The sequence below is a fragment of the Orcinus orca genome, chromosome 21, assembly GCF_937001465.1.
Source record: "Orcinus orca chromosome 21, mOrcOrc1.1, whole genome shotgun sequence".
NCBI lineage: Eukaryota > Metazoa > Chordata > Mammalia > Artiodactyla > Delphinidae > Orcinus > Orcinus orca.
Window position 1 is genome coordinate 4,953,758 of NC_064579.1, and position 20,943 is coordinate 4,974,700.

The following is a 20,943-nucleotide window of genomic DNA, read 5'->3' on the forward strand; positions in this document are numbered from 1 at the left end:
ACACTAATCATTAGGGAAATGCAAATCAAAACCACAATGAGATATCAACTCACACGTGTCAGAATCACTATCATCAAAAAGATCACAAATAACAAATGTTGGCAAGTAAGTGGAGAAAAGAGAACTCTTGTACACTGTTTCCCACTATGGAAAACAGTATGGAGGTTCCTCAAAAAAACCCCTAAAAATCAAGCTACCATATGATCCAGCAATTCCACTCCTGAATATATACCCAAAGAAAACAAAAACATTAATTCAAAAATACACATGCACCCCAATGTTCATAGCAGCATTACTTAACAGTTGCCAAGATGTGGAAGCAACATAAGTGTCCATCAACAGATGAATGGATAAAGAAGACGTGGTACACATATACAATAGAATATTACTCGACCATAAAAAAGAATAAAAGTTTTCCATTTGCAACCACATAGATGGCCCTAGAGGGTATTATGCTTAGTGAAATAAGTCAGACAGACAAAGACAAGTACTCTATGTTATCACTTATATGTGGAATATAAAAAATAAAACAAATGAATGAATATGACAAAGCAGAAACAGATTCCCAGATATAGAGGTCAAACTACTGGTTACCAGTGGGGAAAGGGAAGAAGGGGAAGATGGGGTAGGGAATTAAGAGGTACAAACTACTATGCATAAAATAAATAAGCTCCAAAAATACATTGTACAGCACAGGGAAATATAGCCCTTTTTAAAATAACAACTTTAAATGAAGTACAGTCTATAAAAATATTTAATCACTATGTTGTATGCCTAAAATTAACATAATATTTAAAATCATTGATACTCAATAAAAGAAAAAGATATATGCACCCATATGTTCACTGCAGCATTATTTACAATAACTAAGATATGGAAGTAAACTAAGTGCCTATCAATAGATAAATGCATAAAGAAGATGTGGTACATATATACAATGGAATATTACTCAGCCATAAAAAAAAGAATGAAATTTTACCATTTGTAAAAGCACGGATGGACCTAGAGGGTATTATGTTAGGTGAAATAAGTCAGACAGAGATAGACAGATACCGTATGATTTCACTTTTATGTGGAATCTAAAAATATAACAAATGAACAAACACAGCAAGACAGAAACAGGGTTATAGATACAAAGAACAAACCGGTGGTTGCCAGAGGGAAGGGGTTTGGGGGGAGGAAAGAACTAGGTGAGGGAGATTAAGAGGTACAAAATTCTAGCTGCAAAATAAATGAGTCAGGAGTATAATATGTACAGTGTGGGGAACATAGTCAATAACTATGTAATATCTTTATATGGTGACATATCATAACTAGACTTATCAAGATGATCATTTTGAAATGTATAGAATATTGATTCACTATGTTGTGTAATAGGAATTAACACAGTGTTGTAGGTCAATTTAAAAAATGAAAAAAAATCTCTACCTGAATTGTACCAATGCTTGTGTACATTTGCAAACATTCATCCACCTGTATACTTATATTTGTTGTATTCTATTGTATGCAGATGATGCCTCCAAGAAAATTGATTTAAAAATAGATGAAGAGTAAAAAGGGAGGACTTGTTCTACCAAATGGTGAAACATAATATAAAGGCACAGTATTAAAACAATGTGATATGAGTACAAGTTTGTTCTGACCCATGCATGTATCCAATCCTAATATCATTTCTATCTTATGATCGTGAACATTTATCATATTTGCAGTACTGCTGCAAAAACTGAACTGTCTAGAAGCATTACACCCTGGACTTTTTGCATTCATTATATTTTCTCTAGGGCTTCTCTATCAAGTGAGTAATCAAACTCACCCAATGTTCAGACTGTAACTTTAACAGTCTTCCCTCCCCATACTGCTGATTCCATTGTGAGGCAATACCCTAAAGGATACTTGATGGTCTGCTCCCACATTGATCTTCAATAAGACACTTATCAAATGTCCAAAAGTTAAGCACAGGTTTGAAAGATTTTACATATTTAGTCTGGAACCAAAAGCTCATTGTAGACTTCCCTTTTTTCCTGTCAGCAATAATTTTTTGGGAATATTCTTATATTTGTCCAAAACTCTTCAACCTATTAAATCTAGATGGTATATTCTTGTGTGTATTTCAACCTTGATTTTATTACTGCCAATATGTTGCACAGTACTCAGTCATATTTGAGATATATAACATATATGACAAAGAGTTGAACTAAAACAATAAATTTATCAATTTTCCAATTATCACACTTACTTCCTCAGTACCACAGTCACAGATTTCATTTCCCTCCACTCTGCCATTTCCACAGATTGATGCCGGAGCCCTCTGCATTTGTGGCTTATTCTGAAGACACCGGGCACCCATATTTGAAATGAAATTTTCAAAGTCACTCAAACTGCAATTGCTAAAAGTCTTCACACCGCTGGATTGCCTAAAGATGAATCCGTATAATGTCATGGCAGTATACTTCTGAAAACACAACTCTATATTACATAAGTTAATTTCAAAATGTTAAATTCAAGAGGTAATGATAAATGTTCATAACAAGTGCTCAGAGGCCAAAGTCATTCTGCAGGAGGTCATGTGATTTCATTCACTGGAATACATATCTTCTCAAAACAAAATTAAGTTCCATAGGCAAAACTAAACAACCCAACTAGAAAATGGGCAAAGATTTGGATAGACATTTCCCCAAAGAAGACACATATAAATAACCAACAGGTATGTTAAAAGGTTATCAGTATAACTAATCATCAGGGAAACGCAAAAATAAAACAAAAGACCTCACACCTGTTAAGATGGCTATGATTCTTTAAAAAATAGATAAACAGTGCTGTCGAGGATGGATAGAAATTGGAACCCTAGTATATTGTTTATGGAAATGTAAATTGGTCCAGGCTCTTTTGAAAACAGGTGTGAGGTTCCTCAAAAAATTAAAACTAGAACTATCATATGATCCAGCAATCCTACTTCTGGGTATATATCTAAAACTACTGAAATCAGGATATATAAGTTATATGTGCACTCCCATGTTTATTGCAGCAATATTCACGATAGCAAAGCTATGGAGTCAACCTAAATGTCCACTGAAAGGTGAACGGATAAAGCAAATGTGGTTCATATCTGCAATGGAATATTATTCCGCCTTAAAAAAAAAAGAAGCAAGTCCTGACACACGCAACAACACAGAAAAGCCTCGAGGACATTATGCTAAGTGAAATAAGCTAGTCACAGGAAGTGACATACTTCATGCTTTCACTTACATGAGATATTTAAGAGTCAAACTCACAGATGCAGAGTTGACAAGGGGCTGGGAGGAGGGGCAAATGGGGAGTTGTAAAATGGGTGTAAAGTTTCAGTTATACAAGATGAATAAATTATAGAGATCTGCTGTTCAGCATAGTGCCTATAGTTAAGTAATAAACTTAAAATTGGTTAAGACAATTCCTGTTGAGTATTTCAACTACAATAAAAAAAATTAAGAACAGATAAGAGAGTGACCAAGATGTTGGAGTAGGAAGACTCTAAGCTCACCTCCTCCCATAGGCACATCAAATTTATAACTATTCAAAGAGCAATTATTGATGAGAAAGACTAGAAGAGTAGCAGAAAAGATCTTCTACAACTAAAGATATGAAGAAGGAACCACAAGTAGATGGGTGGGAAGGGTGGAGACGTAGTAAAGGCAAGACCCATACCCCTGGCTGGGTGACCCACCAGTGAGCCAGTTCTAGCCTCCCTGAGACCAGCCTCCCCCCAGCAGCCAGCTCAACACTCGCACAACCTCTCCCACCAGGGGATACCACCAGCCCTGGTATCCCCTGGATTCTAGCCCCACCAACCAGTGGGCAGACACCAGTCCCACCAGGACCATCAGAGCCCTGCAGCCTGCCATGTCAGGACCCAGCTGACCCACCAGCAGGCCAACACCAGCCCCAGGACCCTCTGAGCTACACGAGTAGATTAACACCAGCTCTGGGACACCTCGGACCCCTTCATCAGCCAACCTGGGATCCAGCCCTGCTTACTAGCAGGCTGTCAACAGCTTTGGACACACTGGACCATGCAGTAAGCCATGTCAGGAACTGGTCCCACCCACCAGCAGACTGATATTAGATCCAGGACCCCTGGGCCCATAGCCACTCACCCCAACCCCAGATCCACCCACCACTGGGCCAGCACTAGCCCCAGGACCCCATGAGTTTCCACAGTCAGCCACCTGTGACACAGCTCTACCCACCAGTGGCCGGCAGCCTCTGAACAAGGCAGGGACTGGCAACCAACTGGACAGGGGGCCAGTCCAGCCAAGTCTACCAGACCACCCACAGTAGTCAGCCCATCACAATAGAAGGACCCTCACAGTCCTCTTAGGGGGACCGCTAGAGCATATAGGTCTGGGACCAGAGAGGAATGTGCTGCTGTGACGCATAGGACATCTACAAAAGGTCATTTCTCCAAGTTTGGGAAACAACCAAATACCAGATACATAGAAATAAAAACAGCAAATTAGGCAACATGAGGCAACAGAGGAATACGTTCCAAATGAAAGAAAAAGATAAAACCCCAAAAGAAGAACTGAGTGAGGTGGAGACAAGCAATCTACCTGATACAGAGTTCAAGGTAACAATCATAAAGATGCTCATAAAATTCGGGAGAAGAATGGACGAACAGAGCGAGCCATGAACAAAGAGTTAGAAAATTCAAAGAAGAAACAAAGAGAGATGAAGAATACAATACTTGAAATAAGAAATCTACCACAACGAATCAACAATAGGTTAGATGATACAGAGGAACAAATCAGTGAGCTAGAATAGAGCAGTGAAAAATCACTGAAGCTGAACAGGAAAAAGAAACATGTATAAGAAGAAATGAGGACAGCTTAAGAGACCTCTGGGACGATATCAAACATACTAACAGTCACATTATAGTAGCCCCAGAAGGAGAAGATAGAGAGAAAATGGAGCAGAGGACATACTGTATTTGAAGACATAATAGCTGAAGACTTCCCTAAGGTGGGAAAGGAAACAGACATCCAGGTACAGGAGTTACAGAGAGTCCCAAAGAGGATCAACCCAAAGAGGAACACACCAAGACACGCTGTAGTGAAAATGACAAAAATTAAAGATAAAGACAGAATATTAAAAGCAGCAAGGAAAAAGCAACAAGTTACATACAAGGGAACTCCCGTAAGGCTATCATCTGACTTTATAGCAGAAACTCTGCAGGCCAGAAGAGAGTGGCACCGTATATTTAAAGTGATGAAAGGAAGAAAAACTACAGCCAAGAATAGTCTAGCTGGCAAGGCTTTCATTCAGATTTGATGGCAAGGTCAAAAGTTTTACAGACAAGCAAATGCTAATAAATGGGTACCACCAAACCAGCTTTACAAGAAATGTTAAAGGAGCTTCTCTATGTGAAAAAGAAAAGGCCAAAACTAGAAACATGAAAATTACAAAAGAAAAAATCTTATAGGGAAATGCAAATATACAACAAAGGTAATAAATCAACAGCTTATAAATCTAGTAGGAAGGTTAAAAGACAAAAGTAGTAAAATCAGGGCTTCCCTGGTGGTGCAGTGGTTGAGAGTCCGCCTGCCGATGCAGGGGACACGGGTTCGTGCCCCGGTCCGGGAGGATCCCACATGGCGCAGAGTGGCTGGGCCCGTGAACCATGGCCGTTGAGCCTGTGCATCCGGAGCCTGTGCTCCGCAACGGGAGAGGCCACAGCAGTGAGAGGCCCGCGTACCACAAAAAAGAAAAAAAAAAAGTAGTAAAATCATCTACATCTACAATAAGTAGTTAAGGGATACACAAACAAAAAGGTGATGTCAAAAACCGTAAACATTGGGGGTGGGAAGTAAAAATGCAGGGTTGTTAAAACGTGTTTGAACTTAAGAGATCAGCAACTTAAAACAAGCATATATATATATTGCTATACACAAACCTCATGGTAACGACAAACCAAAAATCTATAGTAGATATACACACAAAAAAGAGAAAGGCATCCAAACATAACACCAAATGTAGGCATCAAATCATAAGAAAAGAGAAAAAAGGAAGAGGACCTCAACAAAAAAGAACTACAAAAACAACTCCAAAACAATTAACAAAATGGGAATAAGTACATACATATCAATAATTAATTTAAATGTAAATGGACTAAATGCTCCAATCAAAGGCACAGAGTGGCTGAATGGATACAAAAACAACATCCATACATAAGCTTCCTACAAGAGACTCACTTCAGATTTAAACATATGACAAATCCACAGCTAATATCATACTCAAATGTGAAAAGCTGAAAGCATTTCCTCCAAGATCAGGAATAAGACAAGGATTTCCACTCTCACCAATTTTATTCAACATAGTATTGGAAGTCCTAGCCGCAGCAATCAGACTAGAAAAAGAAATAAAAGGAATCCAAATTGGAAACAAAGAAAGAAAACTGTCACTTTCTGCAGATGACATGATACTATATATAGAAAATCCTAACGACACCACCAAAAAACTACTAGAACTGATCAATGAATTCAGTAAATGTGCAGGATACAATGTGATACATTTCTATACATTAACAACAAACTATGAGAAAGAGAAATTAAGAAAACAATCCCATTATCAATTGCTGTTAAAATGATCATACTACCCAAGGAAATCTATAGATTCAATGCAATTTCTATCAAAATATTAATGGCATTTTTCACAGAGCTAGAACAAATAATTATAAAATTTGTATGGAAGCACAACAGACTCCAAATAGCCACAGAAATCTTGAAAAAGAACAGAGTTGGAGGTATCACACTCCCTGATTTCAAACTATGGTACAAAGTGCCAGTCAACAAACAAGTATGGTACTGGCACAAAAACAGACACATGGATAAGTGGAACAGAACAGAAAGCCCAGAAATAAACTCACGCACTTATGGTCAATTAATCTATGACAAAGAAGGCAAGAATATAAAATGGAGAAAAGACGGCCTGTTCAATAAATTGTGCTGAACAGCTACATACAAAAGAAACAAACTAGACTACTCTCTCACACTATGGAGAAAAATAAATTCAAAACGGATTAAAGACTTAAATGTAAGACTTAAACCATAAAACTTCTAGAAGTAAACAGGCAGTAAGCTCTTTAGACATTGATCTTAGTAATATTTTTTTGTATCTGTCTCTTCAGGCAAGGGAAACAAAAGCAAAAATAAATAAATGGGACTACATCAAACTGAAAAGCTCTTGTACAGTGAAGGAAACTATCAACAAAATGAAATGGTGGCGTATTGAATGGGAGAAGATACTTGCAAATGACATAGCTAATAACAGGTTGATATTTAAAATATACAAGGAACTCATACAATTCAACATCAATAAAACAACCCAACTGAAAAAGTGTGTAGAGGACCTGAATAGATCCAATAGAAGACATACAGATGGCCAACAGGCACATGGAAATATGTTCAACATCACTAGTCATTATGGAAACTGAATCACAAAAAAATACTACCTCACACCTGTCAGAAGGGTTATTATCAAAAAAGAAAACAAATAGCGAGTGTTGGCGAGAATGTGGAGAAAAGGAAACCCTCATGCACTGTTGGTGGGAATGTAAATTGGTGCAGTCACTATGAAAAACAGTACGGAGATTCTTCAAAATTTCAAAACAGAACTACCATATGATTTGTCAATTCCACTCCTGTGTATTTATCTGAAGAAACAAAAATGCAAATTAGAAAAGATACATGCATCCCTATGTTCATTAGAGCATTATTTACAATAGTTAAGGTATGGACACAACCTAAGTGCCCATCAATAGATTAATGGGAATAGAAGATGTGGTGTATGTGTGTGTGTGTGTGTGTGTGTGTGTGTGTGTGTGTATACACACACACACACACATACACACACACACATACATACACACACACACACACACACACACACACACACACATATACACACACTGGAAATTACTCAGCCATAAAAAACAATGAAAGCTTGCCATTTGTGATAACAGGGATGGAACTAGGGGGCATTATGCTAAGTGAAATAAGTCAGGCAGAGAAAGATAAATACTGTATGATCCACTTATATGTGGAATCTAAAAAACAAAACAAATGAACTAACAGAGCAAAACAGAAACAGTTATAGAATCAGAGAACAAAGAGGTGGTTTCCGGGGGGGAGGGGGGAAGACATAGGTGAGGGAGATTAAAAGGTGCAAACTTCTAGCTGCAAAATAAATGAATCGCAGGTATAAAATGTACTGTGGGGACTTCCCTGGCGGTCCAGTGGTTAAGACTCTGCACTTCCACTGCAGGGGGTGCCAGTTCGATCCCTGGTCGGGGAACTAAGATCCCACATGCCTCCCAGCACAGCCAAAATAAATAAATAAAATAAAATATTTAAAATAAAAAAATACAAGTAAAATATTTAAAATAAAATGGGGAACACAGTAACTATGTATTATCTTTGTATGGTGACATATAACTAGACATCATGGTGATCATTTTGAAATGTATAGAAATATCAAATCACTATGTTGTATAACAGGACTAACAAAACAAACAAAAAACTCATAGAAAAAGAAATCAGATGTGTGGGGGGAAGGGGAACTGCATGAAGGCAGTCAAAGTCACAAACTCCCAGTTATAAGTAAGTACTAGGGATGTAATGTACAATATTATAAATATAATTAACATTGCTCTATGTTATATATGAAATTTGTTGAGAGTAAATCCTAAAAGTTCTCATCACATGAAAAAAATTTTTCTACTTCTTTAATTATCTATATGAGATGATGGATGTTCACTAAACTTATTGTGATAATCATTTCATGATGGATGTAAATCAAATCATTATGCTGTACACCCTAAATTTATACAGCGCTATATGTCAGTTATATTTCAGTAAAACTGGAAGAAAAGACAGAATAGATAAATTTTATTTTTTATATGCATTACAAACTAAATCTACCTAAGAGAAAGTTTTGAGCTAATGGGTGTGGTTGTATGTAAATTCTTGCATATACAGAAAAAATATGGTTATGTATGTGTATGATACCTCTGCCTAGGTGAAATACCACTGAAATAATGGCACGGAGACAACCAAATATCCATTTATGTAAATTCCCAGATGTGTATCAACAACTCTTCAAACTTCTACTTCCTCTATCTTTCCCTTGACCAAATTAAGAATCAAACTCTTTGAAAGTTTGAATCTCTTCTATTTCAATGGTTTTTCAATGTTTATTCATAGGTTTGTACTACATATATAATATGATAGATAATTCATTGAATTGTAAGTTGTTTGAAGCAGGAATTTTGTCATCTTTATGGTTGGTATCACTTATTACCTGCACAGTTCTAAGCAAACATAGAACCAACTGTCTGTTGATTCTTCCTAATAACAACAAACTTTCGTTAAACAGACTGTACTGTGCTTAGTCCTGAGCTTTCTCAAAGATTTCACAGAAATTGTATATTAATCAAAATTTAACATAATTATGTCCATATACCACTAATAAAAATAACTTCAGACAATATTTCCATAAGATGAGTCACTCTGCATATGCAGTACAACTTTGTAAGGTAAGGAGGTAACTGACATTTATTGAGTGCCTATTATCAGCCAGATATTTTATTCCCTTGATTATTTAATCCTCACAACAAACCAGAGAGGTTGGTATTGTCATCAACATTTTATAGAAACTGAATTAAAGTTTAGAGAAGCTAGAAACCTCTTCAAACTCAGATAGTTTGTACATTAGCAGGATCAGTATTCACACACAGTTATCTAAGACTCCAAATTCAGGTACTTTTTACTCAAAATTTCATCTTTGAACAGTAAATAATTCAATAAAATATTTACTATTAAATATTAATAGATATTTTACTATAAACCATAAATTTTGATGATCTTAGCACCAAAACTGAACGGTGAAGAAAACTTTTAAATAAAAAAACTGTATAATATTTTTGATCTGGGAACTATTTATAGCTAACTGTATATAATCCCTAATTATTCACCTTTTCGCTGCCCATATGGCAGTTCTTAACCAAGAATGTGTGTTCCCAAAGTTTACTTGAATCAATTATCTGAAGTTTTTCCTAACGTTCATTTGGTTGCGATTTTGCACTCTAAATTCTAATGCTATGTTATTTTGCTCCCAAATTATTTTATAAAGGCTTATTGAAACTATGATATAACTAGCCTAAGTTCTGTATTCAAAGAACAGAGAAATTATGTGACAGAAGGAAATTATGCAAAAAAAATGTTGTACTCTCTACCATTTTTCTGAAGTTGGAGTTAGCACTTGACAGCATTTTACAGTATTTCATTTTTCTTTCAGGGTCTGTCTCTTGTCTACACTTCTTTCCCAACGTTCCATATTCTCACTGTTCTTGTGTATCCCTACACCACCATTTTAATACCTCCTAGGTCTTTCTATTCCTCAAATAAGAAGAGATACCAGCACACTGATAAGTAACTTACTTGATTAATTGCATCCTCACAACAACTGTGAGATGTACCTATCATGATCTTCATTTTTCAGATGAGAAAAATAAGGGTTAGGGAAAATAGCAAACAAGTGAAAGATTCCAAAGCCCACATTCCCCTCAATGTATTCCTTACTCCAAGATGGTACCTCCTCTTCCCCAATCAAATTCCCATAGCTTAATAAAATTGGTCTTAGCAAGAAATTAAGAGAAAGCAATAAGAATAAAATAATTCAATTTCTTTGGATAACTGATAACTCCATACTCCTTCTAAATGTTTTTGCCCTTTTGTAAAATGATGCAACTGGATAGGTAAGCAAACCTTCACCATGAGTTTTCCCTAAGTTCCTACATTCATAGCTTTTGCCACTTTCTATGCTCTTTCCTCCCTCCACTTCTGAACTATTTGTTTGTTCAGACTATGTTAAAAGTTATCCACTTTTAAAAAGTAGATATAAATTGCATCATCAAAATAATATACTAGAAGGATTATTGAACTAAAGAATGAAGTTTGTACGAATATATTTTAATGTTCTTTTGCTACTTGGTTTAAATTAACTCCAATACATTAACTGTCCTCTATATGAAGTCAATATGGAGTAGAGAAAATAACAAAAGCTTTGAGTCAGATAAACCTGTTGACTAGTACCAATCTTGTGACTTATGAGATTTTAAGCAAAGTGATCAAACTCTCCAAGTTTCAGTTTTCTCATCTACAAGATACGGATAGTACCCATCCACTTCTTAGGGTTGTTATGAGGATTAAATGTTAATAAACAAGTAAAGTACCTAATTCAACTCTTTGGTTTATAGTGAGTACCCAATAAATCATTGGTGACATTACTGATATCAGCTGAAGTTGGCCACTTATTATCTGTATATCCAATGTAGAGTCATTTAGGCTCTCTGTACTCCAGGGCTTTAAAAAAAAAAACACACATGGAAAAAGACAAATGGAAATAATCATAGTTGCCTTACTTACTCACATGCCTTCTTTGAAAATTACATAAAATAATGAATGAGATGTACTCTAGAAATGCAAAAGATATATCTATCTACATTTATAGATAGATCTTATATGTTCATTTATATATCTTACATATATATGCATATAAAATTGTTAGATTTTGTAAAAATTAAGATAATACTTGCTCTACACACATCACAAAAGTTTTTTAAGAAACTGGACAATATGTATGAAAGCAGTTTAAATGTCATACAGCACCATACAAATCCAAAGGCTTATTAACACAGATTCTAAAGCCAGAATGCCTGGGTTCAAAACTCAGGACTGCCACAACCAGCTCTCTGACCACAGATAGTTATCCTTTTATAATTCAGTTTCTTATCTGTAAAGATGAGAATAACAGGACCTACCCTAAAGAGATGTGAGGATCAAATGACTTAACATATGTAAAGTGTTTGAAATAGTCTCTAGCACATAGCAAGCACAACGTAAATATTTGTTATTTTTATTATCATTAATCCCAGACTCTGGGTGACCTACACAAAACATCTTGTCATAGCATACTTGAGAATAGTTGGCCAAATGGACAATAGGCCCAGAATGGTAATTTTCATATTGCTTATATAGCTATATAAATTTTATATTTGATTTAATAAATGTTATATTTAATTTATTATACATTTAATTTAATGAAATTATATATTTTATACATATAAAATAGTTTTTATATATAATCCATGGAGAACTAAATTGTAATAAAATGTGTGTATATAAAAATATATATGTTTGTGTTTGAGCTATTTTTAGAAAGTGTTAACCTTAGGTGGTGCTTAGAAGTAACTATAAAAAGAGCATGTTTTCAGAAATTAATGGCTTCTTTTCACTTTTGACTTTTGATTGTTCTTCAGTTATGAATAGGTCATACTTAACATAGGCCCTTTTTAAAAATAAAAACTGTAGAACACTAATGACATCTGCTGTAGCCCTTGTACGATACACTATGTGGGGAACACTGGCAAATTTAGAAATCACTGTAACTAATCCATCACACACTTGTAGGATTTTACAATTTAAAAAACACCTTCCCATTTTATTTTCTCATTTTATTCTTATATCACTCTGTGAAGTAGGAGAACAGGCATAATCATTCCCATTTTAAAGATGACAAAAATAAATCTAAGCAAGGCCTAGTAATTTATCCAAAGTCACACAAATATTATATTCTTTAGATCATAGTTTTTCCACAACATTAATATACTCTAAAAGCAAAACAGAAAATTTTGTCTAAAAACAAAGGTCACTTGTTTTGGCCTATGACATATTTTTAAAGATCCTTATTAAGTGATTTCTTAAAATACACAGCCTATGGAGAATTCCTTTGCTAATGTATCTTGCAGACTGGATTTGCTATCTTTGACTGTTCTTAATGCTAACCTCCCACCATACTATTCTTAGGCTTAAAATCTCATATTTATATTTTGTGGTCCTTGGTCCATTTATAGTTAATTCATGCTATAAGCAAATACTAAAATTTTTCACTTCAGTTATTTAAAACAAAATAAATACAACAAATAAATAAATCTTATTCTTTAAAAACTTACATGGCTTTTGGACTCATTATGCAGATGGCTCCTGAACATCGACATTTCCTTGGGTCATCATATGATATGCCCAGACTGAGTCCCAGCATCTGGGTGACAATAATTGAAAATGCCTCCAAAGTTATCCCCTTGGGATACTACATTAACAACAAAGAAAATTCAAATAAAAGACAATTCACTGAAGGGTGGTAAAAGTAATATTTTTCTAATTATGAACATTTTATTGATTTATCAAATACTTAAGATTATGGAAATGCAGTTCATTGGACAAGTAAGAAGCTGAAGATCTTCTTATGAAATTTTATTGAGATATAAGCATATTGAGCCTATGTCTAGCTTTGCCATGATTTAATAATTGAATGCTTTTAAGATAATTCTTAAATAACTGTCCTAACTATATAAAAGAGCTATTTTTACATTAGATTTTTGGCTATATGGACCATGATCTTCCATTCACCTAATTTCTTAGGACAGCTCTCATGTGCATTCAGGAGAGTCCACATGATACCCCACCCCTCAGCTCACAAAGTGGCCACATAACCAAATTCCTCAGTTGTAAGTACGCTATCTGCTTCCTGCCAAGATTTTCAATGACACACTAACTAGCATCAGGAGAAACCACGGAAAACAGACCCTCAGGAAAGCATTCTTGTGATTAGGCTGTCACATATTTAATGAGTGCATAAATATCTTCCTTGCCAAGGAGAAATGGGACACTGGTAATTCATGATATGCAATGACATCATAATTTCTCAAATTTTGCCAAATGTGGCATAAGTTAAGGTGTAGGTAGAGGCCAAGTTGTGAGGAACATCAAGGCACTTCACTGTTATAAACACAAGCTATAATAAATATTTTGGGGTCAACTGGCTTCTTATGGCAGTACTAGAGGAAGCACATTATGAAAAGCAGAAAGGAAAAACTGTAAATGAACAACTGATAATGCAAATAGGCAATCAGAAAGCCTCTGCAGCAGCACTGTAGTGACTATCACCTCCTGCACTTGTTGGTTTGATACAGCTGAGGACCAAACTCAGGGCCTAGCTATAAGTACTGTAGGGTTCCAGCTCCAATTTAACTATCAAACCTACCAGGTTTGGTGTGGAAGGGGTCAGAATCTGAAACTTGGGGTGGGAACAACTGGAGTGACATGAACAAATATCCCTGGACGTCCCTTGCCCGTAGAGTAAGCCTCCCTCTAAACAATGAAAGAGGGCTTCACTGGTGGAGCAGTGGTTAAGAATCCACCTACCAATGCAGGGGACATGGGTTCAAGCCACAGTCCGGGAAGACCCCACATGCCGTGAAGCAACTAAGCCTGTGCACCACAACTACTGAGCCTGAGCTCTAGAGCCCGCGAGCCACAACTACTGAAGCCTACGTGCCACAACTGCTGAAGCCCGCGTGCCTATAGCCTGTGCTCCACAATGAGAAGCCCATGCACCACAACGAAGAGTAGCCCCCACTCGCCGCAACTAGAGAAAGCCCATGCATAGTAACAAAGACCCGACGCAGCCAAAAATAAATTAATTAATTTAAAAAAAACAATGAAAGAGCCCCTACATTTAAAAAAATGACACTTAATGACAATACCTGGGACATTTGTCTCATCACCCCTCATTGTCTCCAGGTCCATAGTAAGAATTAAATTGCAACAGGAGTGATATCACCAAGATGGCAACATAGGTCTTTCCCAACTTCACTCCCCCTCACAAGAAGAACAACTAGCAACTACTCATGGACGTCACTGAGAAAATTCTAGAACATGGAGGTGAGGCTGAAGCAGCCCCTGTACCAGAGACCAAGACAGACCTCATTAGAAGGTTAGGAGGAGCAGATATACACTGAATGCATTGCCCCTCCCCAAGACTGGTGCAGCACCACACCGAGAGGTCTTCTCAGAGCCTACGGTCCCTCAAGTGGGAAAAGAGCCTAGAGTGGACATCCAGATCCCCTAGTATTGTGGATCACTTCTAGGAGCCCCTACTCTGATCTTACCTCATAAGAATCACAAAGGATGAGTGAGATTTGACCCCTGGGAATCTGATCATGACAGAGAAGGCAGGAAGGGCTTGCAGCAATCACTGCTTGCATCTTGGCAGGCCGAGTTCCCATCTATAGCACCTGTAGGTGCCAACTAGCAGCTGTGCTCATCTGCAGAGCCAGGACAGTGGAACAGTATGACAAGGGAAGTCAATGAGGTATGGGAATGCCTGATTTGAGTCCTCAGATGAAAAGCTTTGCCAGCCCTGGAACCTGGTCCACTACCCACCTCCACCCAGTCAGGGGAGTTGTTCATAGCCCTGCCTAATGCCTAGTATAGCTCCCGGCTCCCCCTGACCAGAAGCCTGGTCAGAACACCTGGTAGCTGCATAGTGCAGCAACACGTGAGCAGAGAGTATGGCAGGCAGAACTGATTGTTCACAGAGCAAAGCCTGTGGCACTGTTTGGCCAGGAAACCTGGAGTGCCAGTTAGATTGAGTCAAGACCACAAACAAAGAGCTAAGCTGGTTTTCCCACTACACCTGGACAAGGACACAAATTCATAGCCCTTCCCACTGCTACATATAGCCTTCAGAAAGCCCAACCAACGAATCTAGCCAGAGCACACAGGAAGCTGTGCTGCCCATCCAACAACCCTGCTTACAGTGGCACTTGAACAGAGAGCACAGCCCATGGTTTTCCCCATCTTCAGAGCAAAACCCAGTGGCCCCATGTGTCCAAGGAATTAAGGGCACAGTCTGCTTAATGTGGGTCCACAAACAATGAGCCATGCAGGTCATGTGCTCCCTGTCAGGGCACGGAAGCTAATTCACTTCCCAGCTACTGCTGAGTAAAGTTCCCTGTCCTGACCTTCTAGGAAGCCTGACCAGTGAATCTAAACAACCGCAGAGTATATCCTACTGCCTCTCTTGGGCAGGGAACCTCACTATCAGTCCTATCCAACAGTTAATAGCCAGTGGTACCCCCTCCCCTGACCTCAGAGGTTGGGCAGTGGCCTTGCCCAAAAATAGATCCTGCCTGTCCAAGGACATGTCCAGAAACCTAAACTGAGCTGACTAGTGAAGAACTGTCTCTGCCAAAGTGAGCCTGTAAAGTCTGGAAGAGGAGACCAATAACTCAAATGCACAGGTACCAAAGTGAGGAATGAAGGAGCAAGAAAAATCAGGTGGATGTGACACCATCAAATCAAACTAAAAATGCTGCAAAATAACTAACCCAGAATAAATGGAGATCTATGAAGTGTCAGAGAAATAATTTAGAATAATCTCCTTAAAGAAGTTTAGTGAATTACAAGAACACACAGATGACCAAATGAAAGTAGTAAAACAATGAATGAACAAAATAGGTTCAACAAAGGAACAGAAACCATTAAAAAGAGATATCCTAGAGCTGAAAAACACGACTGAAGCATTCAATAGAGAGCTTCAACAGTAGACTCAACCAGGCAAAATAAAGAATCAGTGATCTAGAAGGCAGGAATATTTTAAATTGCTCCTCCAGTCAGAGGAGCAAAAATAAAAAAAGAATGAAAAAGAAAGCAAGCCTACAGGACTATGGGACAAACACACACACACACACACACACACACACACACCCCCCAATAACCATATCATGGGAATTCCAGAAGGAAAAGAAAAAGGGACAGAAAGTATATTTAAAGCAATAATGGCTGAAATTTTCCAAAAACTGGGAAAGAAATGGACATCCAAGTATATGAGGCACAAAGGACCCCAAATAGGTTGAACTTGAATAGGGCTACACCAGGACACATTACAATTAAAGTGTCAAAAGTAAAGACAAAGAAAGAATTTTGAAAGAAGAGAGGAAAAAAAAACCAAGTTACATACAAGGGAACCCCCATAAGACTATCAGCAGGTTTCTCAACAGAAATATTTCAGGTGAGGAAAGAATGGGATTATATATTCAAAATACTGAAAGAAAAAAACCTGTCAACCAAGAATTCTATGCCCAGCAAAACTGTGCTTCAGAAATGAAGAAGAGACCATGATTCCCAAACGAATAAAAGCTGAGGGGGCTTCCCTGGTGGCGCAGTGGTTGAGAGTCCGCCTGCCGATGCAGGGGACACGGGTTCGTGCCCCGGTCCGGGAAGATCCCACATGCCGCAGAGCGGCTGGGCCTGTGAGCCATGGCCGCTGAGCCTGCGCGTCCGGAGCCTGTGCTCCACAATGGGAGAGGCCACAACAGTGAGAGGCCCACGTATCGGGAAAAAAAAAAAAAAACACCAATGGCGTTTTTCACAGAGTTGGAACAAATACTTCTAAAATTTGTATGGAAACACAAAAGTCCCAGAACAGTCAAAGCAATCTTGATAAAGAACAAAGTTGAAGTTATCATGTTCCCTGATTTTTTGTACCTGTCTCCTCAAGCAAGGAAAATAAAAGTAACAATAAACAAATGGTACTACATCAAACTAAAAAGTTTTTGCATAGTGAAGAAAACCAACCACAAAATTAAAAGGGAAACTACTAAATGGGAGAAAATATTTGCAAACAATATATATAATAAGGGGTTAATATTCAAAATATACAAAGAACTCACACATCTCAACATCAAAAAAACCCCAAAAAACCTGATTTAAAAATGGGCAGAGGACGTGAATAGACATTTTCCCAAAGAAGACAAACAGATGGCCAACAGACACATGAAAAGATGCTCAAAACACTAATCATCACGGAAATTAAAATCAAAACCACAATGAGAAACCACCTCACACCTGTCAGAATGGCTGTCATCAGAAAGACAAAAACAAGTGGTCGCAATGATGTGGAGAAAAGGGAGCCCCTGTGCACTGTTGATGGGACTGTAAATTGGTGCAGCCACTATGGAAAACAGTATGGAGGTTCCTCTTAAATTAAAAATTGGACTGCATATAATCCAACAATTTCACTTGTGGGTATTTTTCCAAAGAAAACAAAAACACTAATACTAAAAGATATGTACCCCAATGTTCATTGCAGCATTATTTACCATAGCCATGATACGGAAACAACCTAAGTATCCATTGTTAGATGAGCGGATAAAGAAGATATGACATGTGTGTGTATACATATACATACATGCATATATATATATATGTATGTATATGTATACACACACACACACACATACACACACAGTAGATTAATACTCAGCCAATAAAATCTTGCCATTTGCACCTACTGTATAGCACAGGGAACTCTGCTCAATATTATGTAACAACACAAATGGGAAAAGAATTTGAAAAAGAATAAATACATGCATATGTATAACTGAATCACTTTGCTGTAAACCTGAAACTAACACAACATTGTTAATCACCTATACGCCAATATAAAATAAAAAGTCAAAAAACATAAAAAATAAATTTTAGGGCTTCCCTGGTGGCACAGTGGTTGAGAGTTCGCCTGCCGATGCAGGGGACGCAGGTTTGTGCCCCGGTCCAGGAAGATCCCACATGCCGCAGAGCGGCTAGGCCCATAAGCCATGGCTGCAGAGCCTGCACGGCAGGGGCCTGTGCTCCACAACGGGAGAGGCCACAACAGTGAGAGGCCCGCGTACTACAAATAAATAAATAAATAAAATAAATTTTTAAAAATCTTGCCATTTGTTGTACAGATGAACCTGTTTACAAGGCAGAAATAGAGACATAGTGAACAAATGTATGGACACCAAGGGGGGAAAGGGGGTGGGGGGGTGGGATGAACTGGGAGATTGGGACTGACATATATACACTAATATGTATAAAATAGGTAACTAATGAGAACTTGCTGTATAGCACAGGGAACTCTACTCAATGCTCTGTGGTGACCTAAATGGGAAGGAAATCCAAAAAAGAGAAGATATATGTATACATACAGCTGATTCACTTCACTGTACAGCAGAAACTAACAAGACATTGTAAAACAACTATACACCCCCCCAGTAAAAATCTTGCCATTTGCAAAAACATGGAAGGTCTATCTGGAGAGTATTACACAGAGTGAAATAAGTCAGACAGAGAAAGACAAATATGTATGCTCTCACTTGTATCTGAAATCTAAAAACAAAACAAACAAACAAAAGAAAATGAAAACAAACTCAGGTAGTGAAGACAGATGGGTGGCCGCCAGAGGGGAGGGGGTAGGGTGGGGGTGAAATAGGTAAAGTGGATTAAGAAGTACAAACCTCCAGTTATAAAATAAATAAGCCATGGGGGTATAATATACAGCATATAAAATAAGGTCAATAATATTAACTTTGTATGGGGACAGACAATTACTAGACTTGTCATGACTTTTTGTAAGGTATGCAAATGTCAAATCACTATGTAGTACACCTGAAACTAACATAATGTTGTACGTCAAGTACATTTCAATTTACAAAAAGATCAAATGGAAATTGGAAGAGTTATGTATAGAGATGTTTATTAAATATTGTTCGTAATGGCAAAAATAGAAACAACCAAAATTCCCATGAAAATCATAAAGGATACAGTGTGGCATTAATATAATAAAGTATCAAGCACCAATGCAAAAAATTTACTAGGCACAAAGGATTTTGAGGACAGTGAAGCTACTCTCTATGACACTATAATGCTAGATATATGTCATTATATATTCGTCAAAACTCACACAATGTATACCACCAAAATGAACCTTAATGTAAGCTGTGAACTTTTGGTGGTTGTAATGCGTCAGTGTAGGTCCATCATCTGTAACAAATGCACCTCTCTGGTGTGGACGTTAACAGTGAGGGAGGTTATGTGTGGGGGTGGGCAGGGACTACATGGGATATCTCTGTACTTCCCTCTTAATTTTGCTATGAACCTAAAATTTCTCTTAAAAAACAAAGCCTTTTAAAAATTAACTGTAATTCCATTAAATCTCAAAATTTTAAGTGGAAACCAAAAAAATCTATTTGCAGAATGATACAGCAGGATACAATTTATATTATGTTTAAAGCATAAAAAACAATTCTTGTTCAGAGACATATTCAATTGTGGTAAAAGTATGAGAGCTTTTAAACAAAGAAATATAAAGGTTTATAAAAATATAAGTACGAAAGCTTTGTAAAAGCATCATTCCTTGAATTCAACTCCTCTAATAATTCTATCCTACATCCTGCCTCACCCACTCATTCCTATGGTTCACACTCTAGACCCTGTCAACAGATTTTTATCAATAACTGCAAGCCCTCCGTCATCTCTGTGCATCCCACATCCTGACCACCTGCTGTCTCCCCTGATAACTCCAATAGCACCTCAACTACAACAATCTGCATACCCATCAGCACAACCAAACCATGGTTCCTACATTTTCACTGTTCCTAACCTCCTTACTGACTTCTCTCCTCCTTTAAGCAGTTCAGATTCTCTTACAAACACCCTCAATTTCCTTGCCATCCTTTCACTTCATAATGAGTTGACAAAAACACAATACATCAATCTTCAGAATGCTGAGAGAGAAGGATGTTAGAACTAGGATTCTAAGCCTAGCCAAATTACCAATCAAATGTGGAGGGAAAGCAAAAGTGTTTTCATTAATAAAATAACAGTGTTTGCCACTTATATACACTGTGTCTAAAATTTTTTAAACTTGAGTTATTCCAGAAAAAGAGCAAAGAATTCCAAGAAAAGGAAGATGAAGTTTAATTTTCTGTGGCAGTTGGTTCCGCCCACAGAAGTAAAATAAGTTAGAAAAAAATTGACAAGACCTCTTTTGGCCATCAAAGCTTTACCAGAATAGCAACATATTTACTTCTTGATTCAGAGTTAATATCATTTTTATATTCATAATACCATAAAATATTTATTGATTTAACTTAAAAATCAACCTGTAGACAAAGCACAAAAGTTCTATAAAATAAATTATAAATTTTATAACTCTTAACAATGGTTATGAGAAGTGTACTATTTTACA

The 20,943-nt window shown here is 37.2% G+C and overlaps 1 protein-coding gene across 14 annotated transcripts in view; it reads right to left on the reverse strand.

Moving 5' to 3' along the window:
• The window catches only part of ADAM32 (ADAM metallopeptidase domain 32), a 159,792-nt gene that overhangs the window by 81,681 nt on the left and 57,168 nt on the right, over window positions 1-20,943 (reverse strand). For 13 of the 14 annotated variants that reach the window (XR_007474639.1, XM_033415009.2, XM_049704281.1 and 10 more), the window contains 2 exons: window positions 13,043-13,179; window positions 2,237-2,414 (listed from right to left, as the gene is read on the reverse strand). The exons of the other annotated variant lie outside the window; for it this stretch is intronic. Coding sequence is in view for 12 of the 13 variants with exons in the window: in XM_033415009.2 (XP_033270900.2) it covers window positions 2,237-2,414; window positions 13,043-13,179 (315 nt within the window). In the remaining variant the exon portion in view is untranslated. The remainder of the gene's footprint in view (window positions 1-2,236; window positions 2,415-13,042; window positions 13,180-20,943) is intronic. 14 annotated transcript variants of the gene reach the window in all.